Raw genomic sequence first — 23,530 nt, 5'->3', positions numbered from 1 at the left:
TCATTTGTCTCCATATATTGCTTGGTCTCTGTGTTTATCTGGTCATCGATCCATTGATTATTTAGGAGCATGTTATTAAGCCTCCTTGTGTTTGTGGGCTTTTTCATTTTCTTTGCATAATTTATTTCTAGTTTCATACCTTTGTAGTCTGAGAAACTGATTGTTACAATTTCAGTTTTTTTAAATTTACTGAGGCTGTTTTTGTGGCCTAGTATATGATCTATTTTTGAAAATTTTCCATATGCACTAGAGAAGAATGCATATCCTGTTGCTTTTGGGTGGAGTGTTCTGTAGATGTCCATTAGGTGCATCTAATACATTGTTCAGTACCTCTGTCTTCTTACTTACTTTCTGCCTGGTTGATGTGTCCTTTGGAATGAGTGGTGTGTTGAAGTCTCCTAAAATGAGTGCATTGCATTCTATTTCCCCCTTTAATTCTGTTAGTATTTGTTTCACATATGTAGGTGATCCTGTGTTGGGTGTATAGATATTTATAATAGGTATATCCTATTGTTGGACAGACCCCTTTATCATTATGTAATGTCCTTCTTTGTCTCTTGTTACTTTCTTTATTTTGAAGTCTATTTTGTCTGATACAAGTACTGCAACTCTTGCTTTTTTTCTCCCTATTAGTTGCATGATATATCATTTTCATCCATTCACTTTTAGTCTGTGTATGTCTTTGGGTTTGAAGTGAGTCTCTTGTAGGTAGCATAGAGACGGGTCTTTTTTTTTTTATCTATTCAGTGATGGTATGTCTTTTAATTGTTGCATTCATACCATTTACATTTAGGATGACTATTGATAGGTATGTACTTACTGCCATTTCAGGCTTTAGATTCGTGGTTACTAAAGGTTCAAGGGTAATTCCCTTACTATCTAACAGTCTAATTTAAGTCACTTAGTATGTTATTACAAACACAACCTAAAGGTTCTTTTTTTTTTCCCTCCTTTTTCTTCCTCCATTCTTTTTATATTAGGTATCATATTCTGTACTCTTTGTCAATCTCTTGATTGACTTTGGTGGTAGTTGATTTGATTTTGCAACTGCTTAGTAATTAATTGTTCTACTTTCCTTTCTGTGGTTGTATTTTCCGTGGTGACAGCTATTTAGCCTTAGGTATACTTCCATCTACAGCAGTCCCTCCAAAATGCACTGTGGAGGTAGTTTGTGGGAGGTAAATTCTCTCAGCTTTTGCTTATCTGAAAATTGTTTAATCCTTCCTTCATATTTAAATGATAATCTTTCTGAGTAGAGTATTCTTAGTTCAAGGCCCTTTTGTTTCATTACATTATGTCATGCCACTCCCTTCTAGCATGTAAGGTTTCTGTTGAGAAGTCTGATGATATCCTGTTGGGTTTTCCTTTGTATGTGGTCTTTTTTCTCTCTCTAGCTGTTTTTAAAACTCTGTCCTTATCCTTGATCTTTGCCATTTTAATTATTGTATGTCTTGTTGTTGTCGTCTTCCTTGGTTCCCTTGTGTTGGGAGTTCTGTGGATCTCCATGGCCTGAGATACTATCTCCTTCCCCATATGGGGAATTTTCCACAATTACCTTTTCAAAGACACTTTCTATCCCTTTTTCTCTCTCTTCTTTTTCTGGTACCCATATAATGCTAATATTGTTCCATTTGGATTGGTCACACAGTTCTCTCAATATTCTTTCATTCTTAGAGATCCTTTATTCTCTCTGTACCTCAGCTTCTTTGTATTCCTCTTCTCTAATTTCTATTTCATTTACCATTTCTTCTATTACATCTCATTTGCTTTTAAATCCCTCCATTGTTTCAGTTCAAATATGGAAATTCTTAATGACTGAATTTCCATTCTGAATTTGTCCCTGATTTCTTGAATATTTTTCTTTGCCTCTATGAACATGTTTATGATTTTTATTTTGAACTGTCTTAAGGAAGATTGGTGAGTTCAGTTTCATTTGGCCCTTTTTCTAGTGTTTGTGAGATTTTGGTTTGTACCCGGTTCCTTTGACATTTCATATTTGTATGTGTCACCCTCTAGTGCCTAGAAGCTCTAGTTTCTGGAGCTGCTCAGCTCCTGGAGTGATGTCGGGGGTCGTAGGGGAGTGGCGCTGGTGCCTGGGGGAGGAAAGAGCTGTTTACTGCTGCCTGGCTGCAGTGCCTGTCTCCACTTTCAGAACCAGGGGCCCGAGTACACAGGTGTAAGCCTCTGTGCTTTGTGTCAATAGCTGCCATAGGTGGGGCCTCCGTTTGACTGATCTCACGCCAGCGCAGGGACTGCTGGTTTGCGAGTCAATGCCAGCAGGCCTGGAGGAAGGCACAGCAGGCTGTGTATCACAGTGGGGGGCCTCGGAGCTGAGTGGCCAGCCAGGGGGTATGGTGCATCTGAAGCTCCTGAAAATTCCCAACCTTATTGGGAGAGCACGCCCAGAGAACCTTGTCCACCTATCCCTTCTCCTGCGCAGCAATCTCTGCGCAGACCCTGCCCCTTCAGCAGCCTTCTTGCTGCTTGTAAGCCTCTCAGACCACCCCTTCCCTTTGTCCCAGAGCGGCTGGATGTGGATCTCTCTCCTCCACAAATGGCTGGAATCTCTGTCTCTCCAGGTATTCCGCTTGTCTTAGCTTTCCAAACCCACTAATCTCCAGAGCATCATGTAATGTAGGTTTGTGCTACCAAAGCCGATCTCCAGGGCTGAGTGTTCAACAGTCCTAGGCTTCCACCCCCTCTCCACTCCATTTCTCTTCCTCCCATTGGTGAGCTGGGTTGGGGGAAGGGCTTGGGTCCCCCTGGATCAAGTCTTTGGTACGTTACCCTGTTTCCTGAGGTCTGCTCTGTTGTCCAGGTTTATGCAGTCTGGCACAGGCTTCTTTTCTGTTGCTCTTTTAGGATTAGTTGTATTAACTATATTTTCTTACTATATGTGTTTTTCAGAGTTCTCTGTCTCACCTCTTTTTTTCCGGTTTGGTGTATTTTCCTAAATTTGCTCTGCAGTGTTTTTAGTCATGCAGTAATAAGCTTTATTTTTACATAGTCACATTATCAATCTTTACCCCTTAGTGCTACTTGGTTTAATTCCTGGTTAGGAATGTTATCTCCACTGTGAAGTTATTAAGGACTTCATGTTTTTTAAACAATACTTTCATGGTTTTATTTTTCATATTTATAACTTTTTTTAGCCTAGTATATGTTGTGAGGAACAGACCAGTTTAAGCTGTTTCTATCTGGCCATTCAGTTGTTCCAAATGGCTAATTACTAAGTCCACCTTTTCTCCTACTGAATTAATATGCTTTCTTTATCATATGCTAAAGTTCCATATGTACTTGGGTACATTTCAGGGTTTCTGTTTTATTTCATGTTCATTTACCAGTATCATACTTAACAGTTACAGAAATTTATGCTCTCTTAATATCTGGTACTGCGCATCTCTCCTTTCTCTTTCAGGTGTTTTCATTGCAATTATTACATAGTTATTTTTCTATGTAGATATAACATCAACTTAATTGTAGGGAAAAACAAAAACAAGGTATTTTTAAAAATTGAGCTTGTGTTTAATTTATAAATTACTTAGGGAAAACTGACATCTTTATCATGTTGAGTCTTCCTATCTAAGATTGTATCCTTTTTTGTGTGTGTATAGTTTTCTGCTATGTGTTTTATATTAACACTGAAGGATTTTGTACATCTTAAAAATTTTAAATAATTTACTATAAATTGAGTCTTCTACTTTGTCTTTTAGTTGGTAGTTATGTTAATGGCCACTGTATGTTTATGCTATTTTTCTACATTGTTTTACTGTTTTTAATTATTTTTTCATTGAAGTTTATGTCTTTAGAGACCAAAAGATCGTATCTTCTGCACAGAGGTAGTTTTAGCTCTCCTGTTTCAATTCTTATACCTCTCGTACAGTACTGTCTAATAGAAATAGAATACAAACCATTATATTTTAATTTAAAATGATCTATTAGCCTCATTAAAAAAGCCAGTCTGTCAATTTTAATATTTTTATTTAATCCAACATATCAAATAGATCATTTTGATATGTAATCAATATACATATCAATATATTTTATATTTTCTTATAGTAAGCTTTTGAAATTCAGTGTTTCACACTTCCAGCACATTTGGACAGGGCCATTTCAGTGTTCTATGGCTATGTGGCTGGTAGTAACTGTATTGGACTGTACAATTCTAAATATTTTCTTTTGTCTATTTTACTTAATACCATTAAAGATAGTGAGATAGATGTATCAAATACAAAATACTTCAAAATCTGTTGAACTCGGCATCATCAATAAATTTCCACATCAGTATTGTACAGTATTTTTCAAAGTGATATGGTATAGATACATCATAGTTGTTTTTGTTTGCTTGTTTTAAGTATTTTGTTATTACATTGCTTTTAGTGAACATGCTTATAGCTAAACCTTCTCAGTCTTCATTTCCATATGCTAATATCTATAAATGAATTTGCTATATAAAAGGGTATGTACTTTTTAAAGCTTTGATGCATATTGCTGAATTATATTTTGTTAATATACCAGTTTGCTACTGGCACTATTTAACAGTGTCTATCTCACACCTCTGTTAATACCGTGTCCTTCTTTTGAAATTTGGTATTTCTTAATGGATATATATATTCTTATAAAGTTCTGATCATTTCTTTGTATTCTTTTCCTATTGTGGTGTCATTTAAATCTTATTTTCAGTGAATTGTTGCTGGAATATTTGAAGTCTTTTACCTTTTGTATATGATTTTCTTTAACCCAGCTACTTTTCTTTTTATTCTTTTGGACTTATCCAGGAGGATAGTCATCTGCCAATAATTATATTTTCATCTCTCTTAATATTTATACTTTGTCTTTAACTTTAATTACTAACTTTTGAATCAGTTAGTAATAACATTTTTGTCTTGAATATAACACCTGGACTTTTACTATCAAACATGACATTGGTTGTTGGTTTTTATATTATATTTTGGTTATTATGTTATGGTTATATCGTTATAATATGCTTATTGTATTTTAAACTTTTAAGAAAGAATCCTTCTGTTGCAAGGTTACTTTGAGATTTGTTCTGTTTTTAATTAGGAACTAATCATGAACTTTCTTCGGATACCTTTTTGGGTGTATTGATAACTTTTTTTCTTTGACAGACTGATACATTGAATTTTATTAGCATTTCCATTCTTGAATTGATAAACTGTGCCTGATTGGGATGTTTTTAGATATAATTTGGATTCAATTTGTACAAGTTTCATTTAGGAATTTTGAATCTTTAGTACATACAGTTGTGTATGTGCTGTGTGCCACATTAGGTTTTGGTAGCAGGATTAAGCTGGTTTTATAAGGTAAAGTAACATGCTTTCAAACACTGTAGCTGTATAAACAAATTATTTCTTTGAAGGCTTAATAGAAGCTATCAAAACTACAGTTGAGTCTATCCTTTTTTAATTAAAAGCAACTGTTTTAACACCTCTAAAATTTCTTTGATGAGCTATACCAATTTTATTCAGCCTCTTCTGAGTTTGTTCGATATGTAAAAAAAATAAAGAATTTATTTTACATTAATCACACCCAGGAACTGTGCAGCGTGGAAATAAGAGTTGATTTTATATCAGAACAGTTTTCTTCAGGAGAAAAAAAACTGGTTTGGATGTTTCCTTGGGATGTATTTATTGATAATAAATTCAGATAGCAAGATGCAGATTATTAAAGTGACAAAGTAGCTCTTATTTTCAAGGATTAATTTTCTCCCCAGAATTATATTTTTAGAAATTCTGAACCTATGGGAAAGTTGTAAGAATAAAAATCTTTAATGAACTAATTATTCTTGTCCCTAGGTGCATTTTATCTGGTGTTTGAATATATGGACCATGATCTGATGGGACTGCTGGAATCAGGCTTGGTTCATTTTAATGAAAATCACATAAAGTCATTTATGAGACAGCTCATGGAAGGTCTGGATTATTGTCATAAGAAGAACTTTTTGCATAGAGATATTAAATGTTCAAATATTCTTCTAAATAATAGGTATGATACGAGTTTGATATAAATGTTTAAAATGAGTATACCTTGATTCTGTTCAAAGGATTTAATATTTTATTGCTCAAACTATTTTAACATAATCAACAAACAGTATTACAGTTTGTACATCTGAAGTTGTATTTAATATAATTCAGTTAACTTGCAATAATAGTTTGTAATATACATCAAATAATACTTAGTTGACTTTCTTGTTTGATAGTCTTCGAAATAATGTGACTAGGTCTTCTAATTAATATGATTTCAGCTTTAGATTAAAAAGCAGTGTTCACAATTTTAAAATGAACTTTTTTGAAGTGCCTGTATATACGCACACATATACATATATATATCTATATATGTGTGTGTGTATATATATATATATATCTTTTGTTAAATTTTTTTCTGACAGCATAACCTGAACTCTGATAATTCGGTTGTAATTTGTACTGTTAGTTTAACTGAGGCATGCCTGGTCCTGATTTTAGTTAGTAGAAAGTATTTTATGCAGTTCGTCCCTCTAAGAACTGAACAGTTGAACATAAATTTAAAATGATGTGATTTAGTTCTTGCACATTACTGACTTGAACAAGTAATTTGTTTTATTACTAAGTAGTAGAAATTATCTCATTTTGTTTTATTTTCATTGAAGTTTAATTGTCTAAATAGGAACTGGATAGTCCTGAAATACTTTTATACTAGTACTGTTACAGTAGTAGTAGTAGTAGTAGTAATATAATATAGCTAAAATTATCCAAAGGAAAGTACCAAGTTTTTACCTTACTTACCTTGTTTTGAATTTATTTGCCTTTCTTTGTAGGACCTTGGGTACTGCAGTGTGATCAAAGCTAGAGTTTATATGTGTATTTTTTTACTACTTTTAGGAATAGAATATGAATGTATATGATCAATTCAGAGTAGACTAATATCTTTTGTTCATTTTGTCTTACTTCCACCAGAGGGCAGATAAAACTTGCAGATTTTGGGCTTGCTCGGTTGTATAGTTCAGAAGAAAGGTAAGAGTACTTTGAAATGAATGTTGTAGACATTAGAGACCAGTTTTAGAAGCTATACTAATAACACCTGATTGATTATATTTTTAACAAAAGAGAAATTTAGTTCTCATGGTGAAATACATTAAATATGAAATTATACCACAGTAGGTTGATTATTCTAAGTGTAAAATTTGATACATTTATCTCAATTTAAAAATACTTCATTTTTTAACACCTAAGAGATAAATATAATTTTTAAAAGTACCATTTTAAATGTATTTCAAGTAAACTTAGGAATTTTTTAAAAACTCATGCTTACATTTCTAATGCAGATCCACACATTCAAATTTTTTTGTGATTAGTGAAAAACTTTAATGTATGTTTTTTATATTGCATGTTTAAACTTAGAAACTTTGTTTTAATTATTATTTTGGAGTACTTTTTTCTTTTAAAGTTATGTCTTCAGATGTCTGCTTGTTTTAAACTTGTGAGGAATTTCAGTGTATAACTTCTCTGGTAAAGTTGGTGTGTGTATCCCATTTGTCTCCTTTTATGTCTGGTGGTAATGAAATATGACTTGTCTTACTAGAACCAATATGGAATTTCAAAATGAAATAGTTTGTGAAGTAGTGGATTTTATGTAATAAACTGTGGAATTAACTGGGTTTGATGTATCTCTAGTTAAGCCCATTCCTTTCCCGTCAGACAACATTGTTTCTTTATTTTCAGATACACACACACACACACACACACACACACACACACACACACACACATATTTATGTAATTCTGAAATTCTTCATTTATGGCAATTCTGTGATTTCTCTAGTGTAACTATAACTGTAATGAAATATCAGTTAATTAGAATTATTAGAAATAGGCATTTGCTTTCACTGAATCTTTGCCAGTTTCTGGTTAGTTGAAAAAAGTCCTCTTCAGTTTGAATTTTTTATGGGGTAAAAAAATCTTTTTTTTTTATTTTTTATTCTTGCAATACCTGTGACATGATCTGAAAATTGTTTTCACTGTGTGTTTAGAGTTTTTAAATGGTATTTTGGATCTACTGAATTCATTAAGCCCCTCAGAAACTGTGATGTAGATGGGTGGTTATATACAGAGCTCCAGTCCCCTAGATCTTTGTTTTACCTACTATACTTTTGATTAGTATTTTAAGAAAAGGTTGTATGGGTTTTTTTTTTAAGTTTAAAACTTCTAGAGCTGAAAAGCTGTAGCCCTTATTTTTGCATTTGAGAAAACATAGACCTAAAAAAGACTGAGTGACTTTAAAGATCAAAAATATTTATTGGCAGAATCAAAGTATATAGATCAAGGTTTCCAACTCCTAACTTTTTACTTTCCATCATATATAATAGTGGCTCTTGATAAAAATTGAAAAAAAATAAATGGGTCCAAATATGTATTTAATTCAAAACTTGTATGTTTTTTGAAGGACTAAACTTAAGTGACTGTTTTTTGGGGAAATATTCTGCTTACTTAGGAATTGTTTGCTTAGCTGATTAATTGAGATTTAACTGTGGTTCGATCCTCCTTTCTTACTACAAGTATGTGTCTGTCACCCTTACATAAATCCTTTTCTGGTTTTCATGTTAGGTTTTAGTGGAGATAGAGAACAGCTAAAATACTATTTTCCATTTCATAGATTTTTTAATGCAGGTAATTTATTCACACTGGAATAGAAAATGGGCTATAAAGCCAAGTTTTACATAACCAAAATCCATTTTCCCATTAACTTTTCCTTTTAAAATGAAATGTTGGGTTTCAGTGGAGTGTCAGGGTTGTGGTGTGTTCACTCTGAGCCATGGTCTCCATTGCCTGTCTGAACTGACATAGGAATTTTGAGCTTACAGAAGTAGGAAGTATAAAATTCTATAACTTTGTATTGTTGAGTAATGAATACTGAATTGAATACTTAATTTTTCTGCTTAACCAAATTTATAAGATAAAAACTTGGTGTAGTATTTTGTTTTACAAGTAAATACCTTTCAGGGGTTTATGTGCTCCTTTAAACTTCTCTTCAGATTCAAATGATTCTAATTTCCTTAAAATCAGAGAGGTAGGCTTAATTTAATGGAATGACTTTAAAATACAGGTATTGTTCCAGTAAATTTTAGTAACATACTCAAGTTTGTGTTCAGCAGATTTAATGTATTGTTCCCAATTTTTCATACAGCAAATGATTTTTCATTCATATTTTTTTGTAACAAGCATAAAGGTAAGCCTTTACCATAGTGCACTCATCCAAGTGTTGCCACTTTGAAGTATTTTCTAAGTATAAGCTGTTACACAAAGAATAACTGAAATGTTCCAGAAATTATTGCTAGGGTTTTTTTTTTGTTTCAGAAATACAGTATATTTCAGCTTATCATTACATCTCATTTGATTTTGGATATCTTATTTGAATACGAGGAAAACTGGATGGAGTTTACACCTAGTACACGGGAAACAAACGTTGGGGGTGTGTGTGACCAATGTGGATCTCCTCCATCATGTGTGCTACAGTAGAAGAAAGGAGAACCACCAGGTTAAAATTAGGGGGAATATTATTCCTTTAAACTTGATGAATCACTTTTCATTTTGAACATCAGTATTGATACTTTGTCCCACTTGGCCTTGGGAAATACAGAACTTGAGAAGAAGAGGTTTTTGCCTCTGTTACACCTGTTCAGTTTTTTCAGTAGCTATCTTAAATCCCAACTTTTCATAAGACTTCTAGCTGCAATGATAATACCCTCATCTGAGTTTTTATTTTATGAAGTCATTGCTTCAGTGCTTACCCAAATGATGGAATATCCTTTTCTCCTTATGTGACTGTCCTATATGAAAAAAGTATGCTTTCCATGTAAGTTGAAATTAATTTTATTTTTTAGAGAAGAAACTATAACTTGATACAGTTTTTTAATGCAAAGAACATAAAACCTTAGGCCTAAATCAGGAAATTTTGGCTGTAGTCCTGCTACTGCCATTTAACTAGTAGTAGCATCTTAGGCAGGTCACTTAATCTCTATTTATCTCATCATTCTCAACTTTCAGATGAGGGATTTAAAGTCTCTAAAATCCTTACTTACAGGGTCTTGAAAAACATAACCTGTCATGGTTCTAAAAGTTACTGTGATGAAAATGATCAAATAGTTTCTTAATCATTTTTGAGTGCAGTGTTGCCATCTAGTGGCCCTTCATAAAATTGCCATTAAAAGCAAAACAATTTTCCCAAAGCTATACAGGTGTTTTGGGAGAGAGAACACGTATTCTTGTTGCTCTTCCAAGGACTAGGAGATACTATATTCAGGATTAAAATTACCTCCTTAATGCTTGGTCTTATTACTTGTGTTCTTGTCTTTTCACTCGAGTGAGAATTGTAGTCATTTTAAAGACAGGGACCATATTTTAAACGTTAGTGTTTTATATTTCCTAAAACATAAACCACATTTGTAGTAACTATTTGATTAATTCTGATCTGGGAGAAGTTCATTCTGTTTTGGAGGACCTTCCTGATACAGTTGAATGTAGGGAGCTTTGGGGACTCTTAAGTACTACAGTGGAACTTCTGAGAGACCCCAAACAATGTTAGAACCGTGATAATAAAAGATCAGTAATAACATATGAGTAATAATAAATAATGTGACTAAACAAGCTTCAGGAAGATAAATCTCAATTAGAACACTGACTTGACTGTAAAATCAAGATTAAATTGTACTTCCTTTGGCTCTAAGGGAGTAGCTTACATTTTTAAGCATATAAAATGGGAAAAGCAGTTTACTTCTTTAGGGTACAGTGTTACCCCTCGTAATGTAGTGGGAATCTCATCCAGTCCCTTAATACTGAAGATTTACAAATGTAAATTTCAAGCCTTGATCTTTCTTCTGATATGTTAGCTTGTGTGTTTATTGGGCACCTCCACCTAGGTACCTTAAATTATGCATTTTATTACAAAACCTCTCTTCACATTCCCCAGAAAAAGTCCGTTCCTTTTCTTTTATTTGCTATTTTAGTTAAAGGTATCCAGCCACTCTCCTGTATATGTATGTCTCATATAGACCATTATAAATAGAATTTCAATGGTTTTCCTGCTTCTGGTCTTTCTCACTAACATCCTTTTCTCCTGCCATTCTATCAACTACCATCCCCTACTGCCAGATAATAGCAGTGTTTGAACTATTTGCAAATGTCCAAACAAACTTGAGCTCTTGAGTACCTCTGTGAATCTGCAGAGGTTGTTTCCTTCTTTATGGAATTAAACTTCCCATTATCTCAGTATGACAAATTTGTTTTTCTCCTTCAATATGCAGTTTGGGCATTACCTCCTTTGAAATGTGTCCTGAATTCAACAGGCAACACTGGGCACATTTTCCTTTGTGCATCCGGAGTACATTATTATTTTATGTAGTACTTAGAGACTACATTGTTGTAAGTTGTATCTGTGTTATCACCAGACTTAAAGGCTCCAAACAGCTACAACCATGGTTAGTTGGCTGGCGGTTTGCTCCAGCCATCCATTAATGCTCAGTCAGTACAGCACCTAGCTCAGAGTTTCAGTAAATGTTTGTTGTTTGTAAAGAAGGAACAAACTTAACTAGCATTTGTGCATGGTACTTATTACAAATAGTCCCCTCACAAGAGTTATTTTCAGGGAAGGTAGTCCTCTGAGATGAGTGATATAGATATCATTATTCTTAAATACATTTGAAAAGTAAAGAAATTGAAGTTTACAACATTTAAGTGTATTTCCAAGGTCACACAGTTAGTAGTAGAACTAAGAATTACACTTGAATCTTTTGACAGAAAGGCTGTTTATTTTCATTATACTGGAGTACTTCCCTGGTAAGACTCTGGATACAACCTTATTACCTAAAAGTATCTTCTAATTGGAGAGCCCTATAGGCCTCTAAAGTCTGCTTTGGAGTTAATGTTAGACTGACGGCAGTTTTTTAGAGTTGTGTTGTAGCAAATAGTCTGCTGAATTTTATTGTATTTCCTCACTTGCCCTTTAAATGTAATATTTTATTTTTGTCAAATTAAGTATGCTCATTTAGTCTTCTAGCAGGTTAGCAAGTTATTTAGCATTAACAAGATATTTCCTTTTCTCAACCTCCCTTAAACTTCAATATCCTATGAGAAGTCTAAAATGAGAAATATTTTGATAACATCAAATATTTAAAATTAGCTGAGATTTCACATGAAATTTTATTAATTACAATTCTGAGGATTTCACATTTTAATATCTTCATTAAACACATTTATTGAATATATTTAACACATTAGGTAAAAGGTTTAGGGAAAAAAAACCAAAGAAAGTGGTTTTTTTAGTTTCATTTTAGGTTGTGCTTCCCTAGTGGACAAAGAAATAGTGTCTGTTCTTTTCAAAAACTGTTAGTGAGATTTACAGATGAATATATTCAATAGAAACTGAAATTTAGAATATTTAATGTTGAGACCATTATTTCAGGGTCTTTATAAAGTTTAGTTTCTAGCCATCTGAGAGCAAGAACTTACTGGAATTAATTGTGTTTTTCTCATTTAAAGGCAGAGGGATTTTGTGTGTGTGTGTCTATGTTTCACTAGGTTATGGAATTCATAGCTTAGAGTTTAACTGTAATAAAGGGAATAAGTTGGGATAGTTCATTTTCTGTTTTTAGATTTTCCTTTCTGAAGTATATCAATTTATTTTGTAAAACGTAGGGAACTGATTGTATGTTTTTCAGATCTGTTTGTTTTTCAGTAGGGGTCAGTTTGCTTTTTGTGAAAAGACTAGATAGACATCTCAAGAATGTAATTTTTAAAAAATCAATGAAAATAAAACAAAACATATGTGGTGTTGCATCACTGTGTTCTCTCTTTGTGATCTAAACAGGACTATCTTCAGGATGTTGACAGTGGGTAACCAAACCTAGTAGACCAAGTTCAAAATACCTGTTTTGGGGGATTCTCGATTTTCATTTTATTTGTCTAACCTTGGATAATCTATTTTCATATGATAACAGTACTTTATTTTTCTTGGGATTTTAATGTCCTAGTTTCAAAACATAGTTTCAATGCCTTTTACTTTTGTTTTTTACATTTGTAAACACAGCACCCTAATAATAAAATGGGATATTCTTCTGATAATACTTTTAACAGTTACTGAATTGGGTGCTTGGAAATTGGTTATCTTCCTTGCTAACTCCAACTACCTTGGCATTTGCTTTTATGACTAAAATCTGTCTGTCTGCATACTTTCTCGATGTTTGCTTCTTTCTCATTAGACATTAAAGTAGAAAATGAGGCATGGCACCTATTTTGCAAAGTTTTTTGGTCATCAGGAGTTTTTTGAATTTAATAAAACAATTATTCTGATTGTTGTTAATGTTAACTTTTAAAAGATTGTTAAAAACTAGTTGATTAAAAATCTTATTTAAAATGTGTATTAAAACATTTAAAACATCATTACAGCACGACTATCTTCTTGAAAGTTTTCTTGCCAGCTCTGTTCTCTCCCTGGTTTTACCTCCTAGCTCTAGAAAATGAGCCTTTCTTTAGTCTTTCAGGGAACTGATGGTTCAGTGTTCAGTGTGGTTGGAGCAAGAACCAAGTAATAAAGAATTTCATAGGCTTTGTGTGGATATTCTCTGGAAGGCAGCAATGTGTATTATAGGTGTAACACACTGGCGTTTTTTTATCCTATCACTTTGTACTTTGGAAAATAGATGGACCTTCTAAGTCTGGAAGCAAGGGCAATCAGCTAGAGAGCTGTTGTAGTAAACGAGGTCAGATGATTATGGCTAGAACTAGGGAATAGGCTTGGTATTGGAGAAACAGAGATGAATTACAATTCTGCGTTATAACTTGATTTTTTGATACGTGTTGTTGGACACATCTCTGCCTCCACCTCTACTGTACGATTGTTGCTTAAAGCATCTGGATAAATGGTTTATCAATTAAGCTAAGCTAAACTGTTAAAGAGAACCTCAAAATTCAGTGGGTTAAATGATAAGAAATTTGTATGTATTACTCCTTTAATAATCCAAAGTGGTTGTTGCATACCTTGTCGCACAGTTAAGAATTTTTAACTTTATCATTAGATCAGGTCGTGACTGCTTCATACAGTCCTTCAGGAATCCAGTTTGGAGGATCTGCCATCTTCTTCTTATGCCTTCTAAGGCCGTTGTCAACTTTGTCAGCCAGAAGCTAGAAAAGAGGAAGAGGGAATGTTAAGAGGTAGACCTAGCAACAGCCCATACTACATATGTTCATGCTCCATTGGTGGGAACTCGGCCATATGACCACACCTGGCTGCAGTGTGAGTGGGAAATGTGGAGGTAGGCAGCTACCAGTGAAGAAAGAACAAATTTCAGAAGACAGCTGGCAATGTCTGTCATAATGGTGATGCTGTTTGCTGAGGCAGGAAACAAGAAGCAGGTATTGGCAAAAGATAGTGAATTTATTTTTGGATGTTAAGATACAGGTAGTTATAGGGCTTCTAAATTTACATGTAAGAATAGAAAAATCATAGGAGGACATCAGTTGGAGAAAATACTCCTTTTGTTTCTCTGTAGCAATGTTAAAATACAGAAATTTAAAAGTTACTTTCGTTATAAAATATCAAAAGGAGCAAAGTGGGAGTGAAAATAGGAGGAAAATGCGTGAGAAAAAAGACTGTGTTTATTTTTATATAGTTATGGCATAAATCAGTTGATTAAAAATATTAATAAGCTGTGACTGTATGCCAGACACTGATCTTGGTAATACCTTTTGATTAGGTATTAGAGATACAGCTGTGAAAGATGGACCAAGTCACTTGTTTCACTTACATGGTGATAAGGGAAGATAGACAATGACCCTGTGGGACAGAAAAAGATGTAAAAATACTAAGTGCTATGAAGTAAATGAAATAGTGACGTAGGGTCACTGTGGGTGTGGGCAGGGCTGCAGGGGTAAATTTAGCTAAGGCAGTTAGACCTATTTCAAAGGGGTAAAATTGAGCTAAGACTTGAATTATGAGAAAGGGATAATGTAAGGAAGACCTGGACCAAGAAGATGTAGAAGGAACTCCACAGCTGCAAAGCCTGGGAACACACTTGGAAAATTTAAGGGCCAAAAAGTTGTCCAGTGTGAAAATTGGGCAGATACGTGGGGGGTAGGGGGTGTATAGTCTTACCAACTGAGGTAAAGTTTGAATTTTTTTAATTTGTAGTGGGAAAACCAGATAGTTTAACAAGTAAGTGATATGATCTGGTTTTATGCTTTAAAAAAACACTAAGTGAATTGTGGGAGGGAGGCTAGGGATAGAGGCAAGGAAACTAGTTAAGAAGCTGTTGCAGTAGTACCAGTAAGAAGGTACTAGTGGATCAAGATTCCTTAAAATTGTGGAAAATGGTTGGATTTAGGATCTATTCAGGTATAGAGTTGACAGCAGTTGTTGATAGATTAGGTGAAAGATTTGAAGGAAAGCATAATCAAAGATGGTTCCTGGATTTTTGACCTCAGAAACTGTGTAGGTATTGAAAACAAGTCCCAGATTTCTTTTGTAGGTTTGGTAGATGTTTCTGCAGTAGATTCTGAAGGAAACATGGCTTTTGTGCATGTGGTGAATTTAGTTAGCTGAAGGCTTTCCATGTTTTTCTCAAAAAGTATAAGTTACTGTCTAAAGTGTAGACTTTATTTTATGTATTGAAAACATGACGCATTTTAGAGTGAATCTGAGTATTTCCTTTTATTATTCTGAGATTATTTCTGAGAAGGGTCTTTAACAAAGTAAGCGACTCTGGTGTGTAAATTTTAACTGGAATTATCCAGAACCTCCCAGTACTGAGGATCTTGCCCTGTGCATCTATTTAGCTTTTATTTATTTAGACCAGATTGCATGCCAGTCCCCTGGCAGCCTGGGGACAAACTCATGACCCTGTGGTCGGTTGTTGGGCATACAATGCTATTTGTCAGACTGTGAGGTGGGGAAGACCATAACCACATCTCGCCTACCCTGAGAGCCCCAGTCTTTTGAGTTCCTAGGATTGCCTAGGAGCAATGTTGGAATCTAGCAGTGAACAAATAAAGGTTTTGACCTCTACTCTGTTGATGTTTCATTGAATGTAAAGAAAAATGTCATGATGGTGCTGTTTTCTAAAAAGTATATATTAGTCTGAATATTCACTTCACAGATGAAAGAATTTCATCAGTTTTGAGACTCTTTTAGTGTTTTAAAATTGAATTTTGTGGCTCAAATTTTACTGTTGAAGTTTTGTTTTTTGGTTTTCAGTTCTTATTCCTTCTGACAGACACCAAGCATTTGGCAATGTTTGGAAAATTTATAAATTTGTGTATATCAAATATTCCTGCTGTACATTTAGAAGTATATTCCTCTAGTTTTATGTTTAATCATTTTTGAAAGTGTACTAAATATTTTTATTTCTGAATTGACAGGAAAGTTAATAAAATTTTAGTCTAATTTTAACTGCTAAAGCTATGTTTTAATGGTGTCTAGAACTTGATTTGTGCTATATAAAATATTTTATTTAAATACTCCTTTCTCAGTAAATTTAGTAACCTTCATTTGTATAATTTCTCCATATAATTCAGTATGCTTTTAAAAAAATATTTTAAAATTTATAGACATAGAAAGATTAGGAATCAACTATTTACAGAGAGAATTATACTAATGTAAGCATTTTCTTGAGACTATAATGTCTAGTTGCACATTAGTAACAAGATTATTTTGGTTTCATATGCTTTTAGACCCTTGAAATGCTTTAGGAAACTAGTCTTCATAATTTCCACTAACTTTGTTCTCTTACCCAACTAATTCATGTATGTCAACTAAAGTTGCAAGCCATATATATTAAAGTTCTGCCTTGTGCCCAGCATTGTTCTGTGCTTTGTGTGTGGTGTTTATAGTAAAGAATGGTCTCTCCTGTCTTGACTTTCTTGGGAAGACAGAAAACATAAAATAGAGAGTTCAGTACACTGTAAGTATAATGTAAATTTAAGAATGTGATGATAAATCTGTTAATAGAGATTAGACGTGGAGATGGATCTTTCACTATGTCTTGAAGGAGGTACAAGGCATATCTCGTTTGATTGTGCTTAGCTTTATTGTACTTGTACTGTGTGTTTTACAATTGAATGTAGCAACCCTGCATTGAGCAAGTCTGCAGCGCCATTTTTCAACAGGATTTGCTCACTTGGTGTCTCTGTGTCACATTTTGGTAATTCTTGCAATATCACAGACTTTTTCATTATATTTATTCTGGTGATTATTAGTGATTATGACTCAGTGAAAGCTCAGATGATGGTTAGCATATTTTAGCATAAAGTATTTTAAAATTAAGGTATGTATTATATACATTGTTTATTTAGAGATAATGCTTTTGTACACTTGGTAAACTATAGTGTGAACATAACTTATATGCACTGGGCAATCAAAAAATTCACTTGACTGCCTCTATTGCAATACTCACTTTTCTTTTGGTTGGTCTGGAAGCAAATCTGCAATATTTCCTAGTTATGCCTGTACAGGATTTAAATGAAAGAAATACAGGAATTTCAAATTTAAAAGGAGCTAAGGCATAAAGTGACCATTTTTTTAGATTGAAGTGTAATCAACATACATTATATTAGTTTCAGGTGTACAGCATAATGATTTAACACATGTATAAGTTAAATGTATAACACATGTATAAGTGAAATGATTACCACAGTAAGACTAGTTCTATAAAAAGTTACAAAAAATTTTTTTTCCTTGTGATGAGAACCTCCAAGATGCACTTTCCCTGCAACCTTCAAATATGCACTACAATATTGACTATGGTCACCAAGCTGCATACCACATCCTCAGGACCTATTCATTTCACCATAGGACATCTGTATCTCCCCACTCCCTTCACTCATTACACCAACCTCGTTCCTCCTCTCTACTGGCAACCAACACTGTTCTATCTGAATTTTGATTTGTTTTGTTTTTTGATTTCACACATAAATGAAGTCATATGGCATTTGTCTTTCTGTGTCTGACTTTACTTAGCCTAATATTCTCAGGGTGCAGCCATGCTGTTGCAAATGGCTAGATTTCATTCCTTGTTACGGCTGAGTAGTATTCCATTGTATATACAGTGGTCCCCGCTTATCTATGGTTTTGCTTTCTGTGGGTTTGGTTACCTGAGGTCAACCATGGTCCAGAAGCAGGTGATCCTCCTTCTGAGGTATTGTCAGTTCAATAGTAGACTAATGCTACATCACAATGCCTACATCATTCACCTCACTTCATCTCATCATGTAGGCATTTTATTGTGTCATCTCATTCCAAGAAGAAAAAGGGTGAGTATAGTACAATAAGATGTTTTGAGAGATCATGAGAGACCACATTCATATAACTTTTATTACAGTATATTGTTGAAATTATTCTATTTATTATTGTTAATCTCTTTCTATACAAAATCTGTAAATTAAAGTTTATCATAGGTATGTACACATAGGAAAAAAAAGTATATATAGGGTTCAGTACTGTGGCTTCAGGCATCCACTGGGAGTCATGGAAATATATCTCTCACAGATAAGAAGCAACTACTATACATCATACGTCTTCTTTACCCATTATTTCACCAATAGACACTTCAGTTGAACATAGGAGTGCATATATCATTTTGAATTAGTGTTTTCATTTTCTTCAGATAAATATCCAGAAGTGGAATTGCTAAATCATATGGCAGTTCTATTTTTTAGTTTTTGAGGAACTTCCATATTGTTTTCTATACTGGCTACATGAGTTAACATTCCCCAAACAGTATAGAAGGATCCTCTTTTCTCCACATTCTTGCTGACACTTGTTATTTTTTGTCTTTTTGATGATAGACATTCTGAGAGGTGTGTGATGATAGCTCATTAGGGTTTTGATTTGCATTTTCCTGTTGATTAGCAATATTGGGCATCTTTTCATGTGCCTATTGGACATCTGCATGTTTTGTTTGGAAAAATGTCTATTTGGATTTTCTGCCCATTTTTTAAAATTGGATTGTGTGGGTTTTTTTTTTTTTTAGCTGTTTGGGTATATGAATTTTTATATATTTTGGATATTAACCCCAATAGTTTGCTGGGGATAGGTATTAAGCCTTTTTTATATGTTTGGTAGAATGCACCAGTGAAGCTGTCTGGTCCTGTGCTTTTGTTTGTTGGAATTATTGGTTCAATTTTGTTCGTAGTAGTTGTTCTGTTCAGATTTTATATTCATGATTCAGTCTTGGAAGATTTTGTTTCTAGGAATTTATCCATTTCTTCTTGGTTGTCTGCTTTGTTGGTACATAATTGTTCTTAGTAGTCTCTTATGATTCTTAGTATTTGTGTGATAGCAGTTGTAACTTCTCTTTCATTTCTGGTTTTATTTGAGCACTTTTTTTTTTAAAGCAGAGGGTCTTTTTTTAATTGAAGTACCATTGATAATCTTATATTGGTTTCAAGTACACAACACAGTGTTTCAACAGTTACCCATATTATTAAATCCTCAGTTCCTGTAGGGCAATTACTATCTGTCAACATAGAAAGATGTTACAGAATCATTGGCTATATTCTCCATGCTGCACTACTATCCCCATTGCCAACTTATATTATGATTGAGAATTTTTATGCCGCTTTATCTCCCTCTTGCCCTCTCTGTCCCCACCCCAGCCCCCACCCATGGTAACCATCAGTCACTTCTCAGTGTCTGCAAGTCTACTGCTGATTTGTTCATTACATTTTGCTTTGTTTTTAGATTCCACAAATAATTGAAATCATATGGTATTTGTCTTTTAAGCAGAGGGTCTTTCAAAGCAGGGACTTGATTAGGATTGGGTAAGGATCATGATATCAACACTTGGAAGCAGCAAGGGGAGGGTTTTGAGGAGAGGGATTCAAAGAATTTAGGGTGTGAACTGTTGATGCTTTCTACTGACGAGTTGATGAGTCTTTGGCAAAGCTCCTGTAATGAAGAAACTGTTTGCCCAGACACAGGAATCCTGGAAAAGTAACGCCAATGAAGACAGTGGACTAGCAAAGTCATGTTTATATAGATAGTAAATTGCAGGCTTGTTCCTCAGTATCTAGGCTGAGTGTGGGGCAGACTGTTTTTATTTTCATATCCATATCATTTTTTTTGAAGCTGCAAGTCTAAGATTAAGGTGATTTATTTATTTTTACAATATTTTATTAAGGTATTATTCATATACACCCTTATGAAGGTTTCACATGAAAAACAATGTGTTTACTGCATTCATTCATATTATTGAGCCCCACCCATACCCCATTGCAGTCAGCGTCCATCAGTGTAGTAAGATGCCACAGAGTCACTACTTGTCTTCTCTGTACTACAGTGTCTTACCCAACACCCCCCCCCCACACCATGTGTACTAATCACAATACCCCTCAGACCCTTTCTCTCTCCCCACCCACCCTCTCTCACCCCTTCCAACTCTCCACTTTGGTAACCGCTAGTCCATTCTTGGAGTCTGTGAGTCTGCTGCTGTTTTGTTCCTTCAGTTTTTGCTTTGTTCTTACACTCCACAGATGAGTGAAATCATTTGATACTTGTCTTTCTCCACCTGGCTTATTTCACTGAACACAATACCCTCCAGTTCCATCCATGTTGTTGAAAGTGGTAGAATTTGTTTCTTTCTTAGGGCTGAATAGTATTTCATTGTGTATCTGTACCACTTCTTCTTTATCCATTCATCTACTGATGGACACTTAGGTTGCTTCCATATCTTGGCTATTGTAAATAATACTACAATAAACATAGGAGTGCATATGTCTTTTTGAATCTGAGAACTTGTATTCTTTGGGTAAATTCCTAGGAGTGGAATTCCTGGGTCAAATGATATTTCTAATTTTAGTTTTTTGAGGAACCTCCATATGCTTTCCAGAATGGTTGAACCAGCTTACATTCCCATCAGCAGTGTAGGAGGGTTCCCCTTTCTCCGCATCCTTGCCAGCATTTGTTGTTCCTATTCTTTTCTATGTTGGCCATCTTAACTGGTGTGAGGTGATATCACATTGTGGTTTTAATTTGCATTTCTCTGATGACTAGCGATGTGGACAATCTTTTCATGTGTCTGTTGGTCATCTGAATTTCTTCTTTGGATAACTGCCTGTTCAGCTCCTGTGCCCATTTTTTAATTGGATTATTTGCTTTTTGTTTCTTGAGGTGTGTGAGCTCTTCATGTATTTTGGATGTCAACCCTTTATTGGATCTGTCATTTATGAATATATTCTCCCATACTGTAGGATGCCTTTTTGTTCTTTTGATGGTGTCCTTTGGTGTACAGAAGCTTTTCAGCTTGATATAGTCCCACTTGTTCATTTTTGCTTTTGTTTCCCTTGCCCAGGGAGATATGTTCATGAAGAAGTTGCTCATGTTTATGTCCAAGAGATTTTTGCCTATGTTTTTTTGTAAGAGTTTTATGGTTTCATGATTTACATTCAGGTCTTTGATCCATTTCAAATTTACTTTTGTGTATGGGGTTAGACAATGATCCAGTTTCATTCTCTTACATGTAGCTGTCCAGTTTTGCCAACACCAACTGTTGAAGAGACTGTCATTTCCCCATTGTATGTAAATGGCTCCTTTATTTTATATTAATTGACCGTATATGTTTGGGTTAATGTCTGGAGTCTCTATTCTGTTCCACTGGTCTGTGGCTCTGTTCCTGTGCCAGTACCAAATTGTCTTGATTACTGTGGCTTTGTAGTGGAGCTTGAAGTTGGGGATCCCCCCAACTTTATTCTTCCTTCTCAAGATTGCTTTGGCTATTCAGGGTCTTTGGTGGTTCCATATAAATTTTTGAACTATTTGTTGCAGTTCGTTGAAGAATGCTGTTGGTAATTTGATAGGGATTACACCAAATCTGTATATTGCTTTGGGCAGGATGGCCATTTTGACTATATTAATTCTTCCTAGCCAAGAGCATGGGATGAGTTTCCATTTGTTAGTGTCCTCTTTAATTTCTCTTAAGAGTGTCTTGTAGTTTTCAGGATATAGGTCTTTCACTTCCTTGGTTAGGTTTATTCCTAGGTATTCTATTCTTTTTGATGCAATTGTGAATGGAATTGTTTTCCTGATTTCACTTTCTATTAGTTCATTGTAGTGTATAGGAAAACCACAGATTTCTGTGTATTAATTTTGTATCCTACAACTTTGCAGTATTCCAATATTCTGGTAGTTTTGGAGTGGAGTCTTTAGGGTTTTTTATGTACAGTATCATGTCATCTGCAAATAGTGACAGTTTAACTTCTTCTTTACCCGTCTTGATTCCTTGTATTTCTTTGTTTTGTCTAATTGCCGTGGCTAGGACCTCCAGTACTATGTTGAATAACAGTGCGGAGAGTGGGCATCCCTGTCTTGTTCCTGACCTTAGAGGAAAAGCTTTCAGCTTCTCACTGTTCAGTATGATGTTGGCTGTGGGTTTATCATATATGGCCTTTATTATGTTAAGGTACCTGCCCTCTATACCCATTTTGCTGAGAGTTTTTATCATGAATGGATGCTGAATTTTGTCAAATGCTTTTTCAGCATCTATGGAGATGATCATGTGGTTTTTGTCCTTCTTTTTGTTGATGTGGTGGATGATGTTGATGGATTTTCAAATATTGTACCATCCTTGCATCCCTGGGATGAATCCCACTTGGTCATGGTCTATGATCCTCTTGATGTATTTTTGAATTCGGTTTGCTAATATTTTGTTTAGTGTTTTTGTATCTATGTTCATCAGGGATATTGGTCTGTAATTTTCTTTTTTGTTGGGGTCTTTGCCTGTTTTTGGTATTAGGGTGATTCTGGCTTCATAGAATAAGTCTGGACATATTCCCTCCTCTTCTATTTTTTGGAAAACTTTAAGGAGAATGGGTATTATGTCTTCTCTGTACATCTGACAAAATTCCCTGGTAAATCTATCTGGCCTGAGGGTTTTGCTCTTTGGTAGTTTTTGATTACTTCTTCCATTTCGTTGCTGGTAATTGGTCTGTTTAGATTTTGTGTTTCTTTCTTGGTCAGTCTTGGAAGGTTGTATTTTTCTAGGAAGTTGTCCATTTCCTCTAGGTTTTCCAGCTTGGTAGCATATAGTTTTTTGTAGTATTCTCTGATAATTCTTAGTGTTTCTGTGGGGTCTGTCGTGATTTTTCCTTTCTCGTTTCTTTTAGTAAGTCTGGGTAGAGGCTTATCTATTTTGTTTATTTTCTCAAAGAACCAGCTCTTGGTTTCATTGATTTTTTTTTCTTCTAGATTTTATTTATTTCTTCTCTGATCTTTATTATGTCCTTCCTTCTGCTGACTTTAGGCCTCATTTGTTCTTCTTTATCCAATTTCGATAACTGTGACTTTAGACTATTCATTTGGGATTGTTCTTCCTTCTTTAAATAGGCCTGGATTGCTATATACTTTCCTCTTAGAACTGCCTTTGCCACGTCCCACAGAAGTTGGGGCTTTGTTGCTGCTGTTGTCATTTGTCTCCATATATTGCTTGATCTCTATTTTAATTTGGTCATTGATCCATTGATTATTTAGGAACATGTTAAGCCTCCATGTG

General features: G+C 34.4%; 2 protein-coding genes across 6 annotated transcripts in view; one reads left to right on the top strand and one right to left on the bottom strand.

Annotated features, from left to right (window-relative positions):
- The window catches only part of CDK13 (cyclin dependent kinase 13), a 139,432-nt gene that overhangs the window by 87,611 nt on the left and 28,291 nt on the right, over positions 1-23,530 (top strand). For all 4 annotated transcript variants that reach the window (XM_036918911.2, XM_036918909.2, XM_036918910.2 and 1 more), the window contains exons 6-7: positions 5,817-6,006; positions 6,957-7,013. In XM_036918911.2, coding sequence (XP_036774806.1) covers positions 5,817-6,006; positions 6,957-7,013 — 247 coding nt within the window. The remainder of the gene's footprint in view (positions 1-5,816; positions 6,007-6,956; positions 7,014-23,530) is intronic.
- MPLKIP (M-phase specific PLK1 interacting protein) overlaps positions 7,020-23,530 on the bottom strand; it is a 75,800-nt gene continuing 59,289 nt past the window's right edge. The window contains exons 2-3 of one of the 2 annotated variants that reach the window (XM_036918918.2): positions 14,031-14,174; positions 7,020-9,506 (exon numbers count right to left, since the gene is read on the bottom strand). In XM_036918918.2, the coding sequence (XP_036774813.2) occupies positions 14,070-14,174 (105 nt within the window). In that variant the 3' untranslated portion in view covers positions 7,020-9,506; positions 14,031-14,069. Of the gene's footprint in view, positions 9,507-13,984; positions 14,175-23,530 lie in introns of those variants that run through there. The other variant, XM_057504389.1, reaches the window with a different exon arrangement.

This window comes from Manis pentadactyla, chromosome 7 (genome assembly GCF_030020395.1).
Source record: "Manis pentadactyla isolate mManPen7 chromosome 7, mManPen7.hap1, whole genome shotgun sequence".
Classification (NCBI taxonomy): Eukaryota; Metazoa; Chordata; class Mammalia; order Pholidota; family Manidae; genus Manis; species Manis pentadactyla.
Note: the sequence above shows the minus strand (reverse complement) of the source record. Positions and strands in the feature narration are given on the sequence as shown.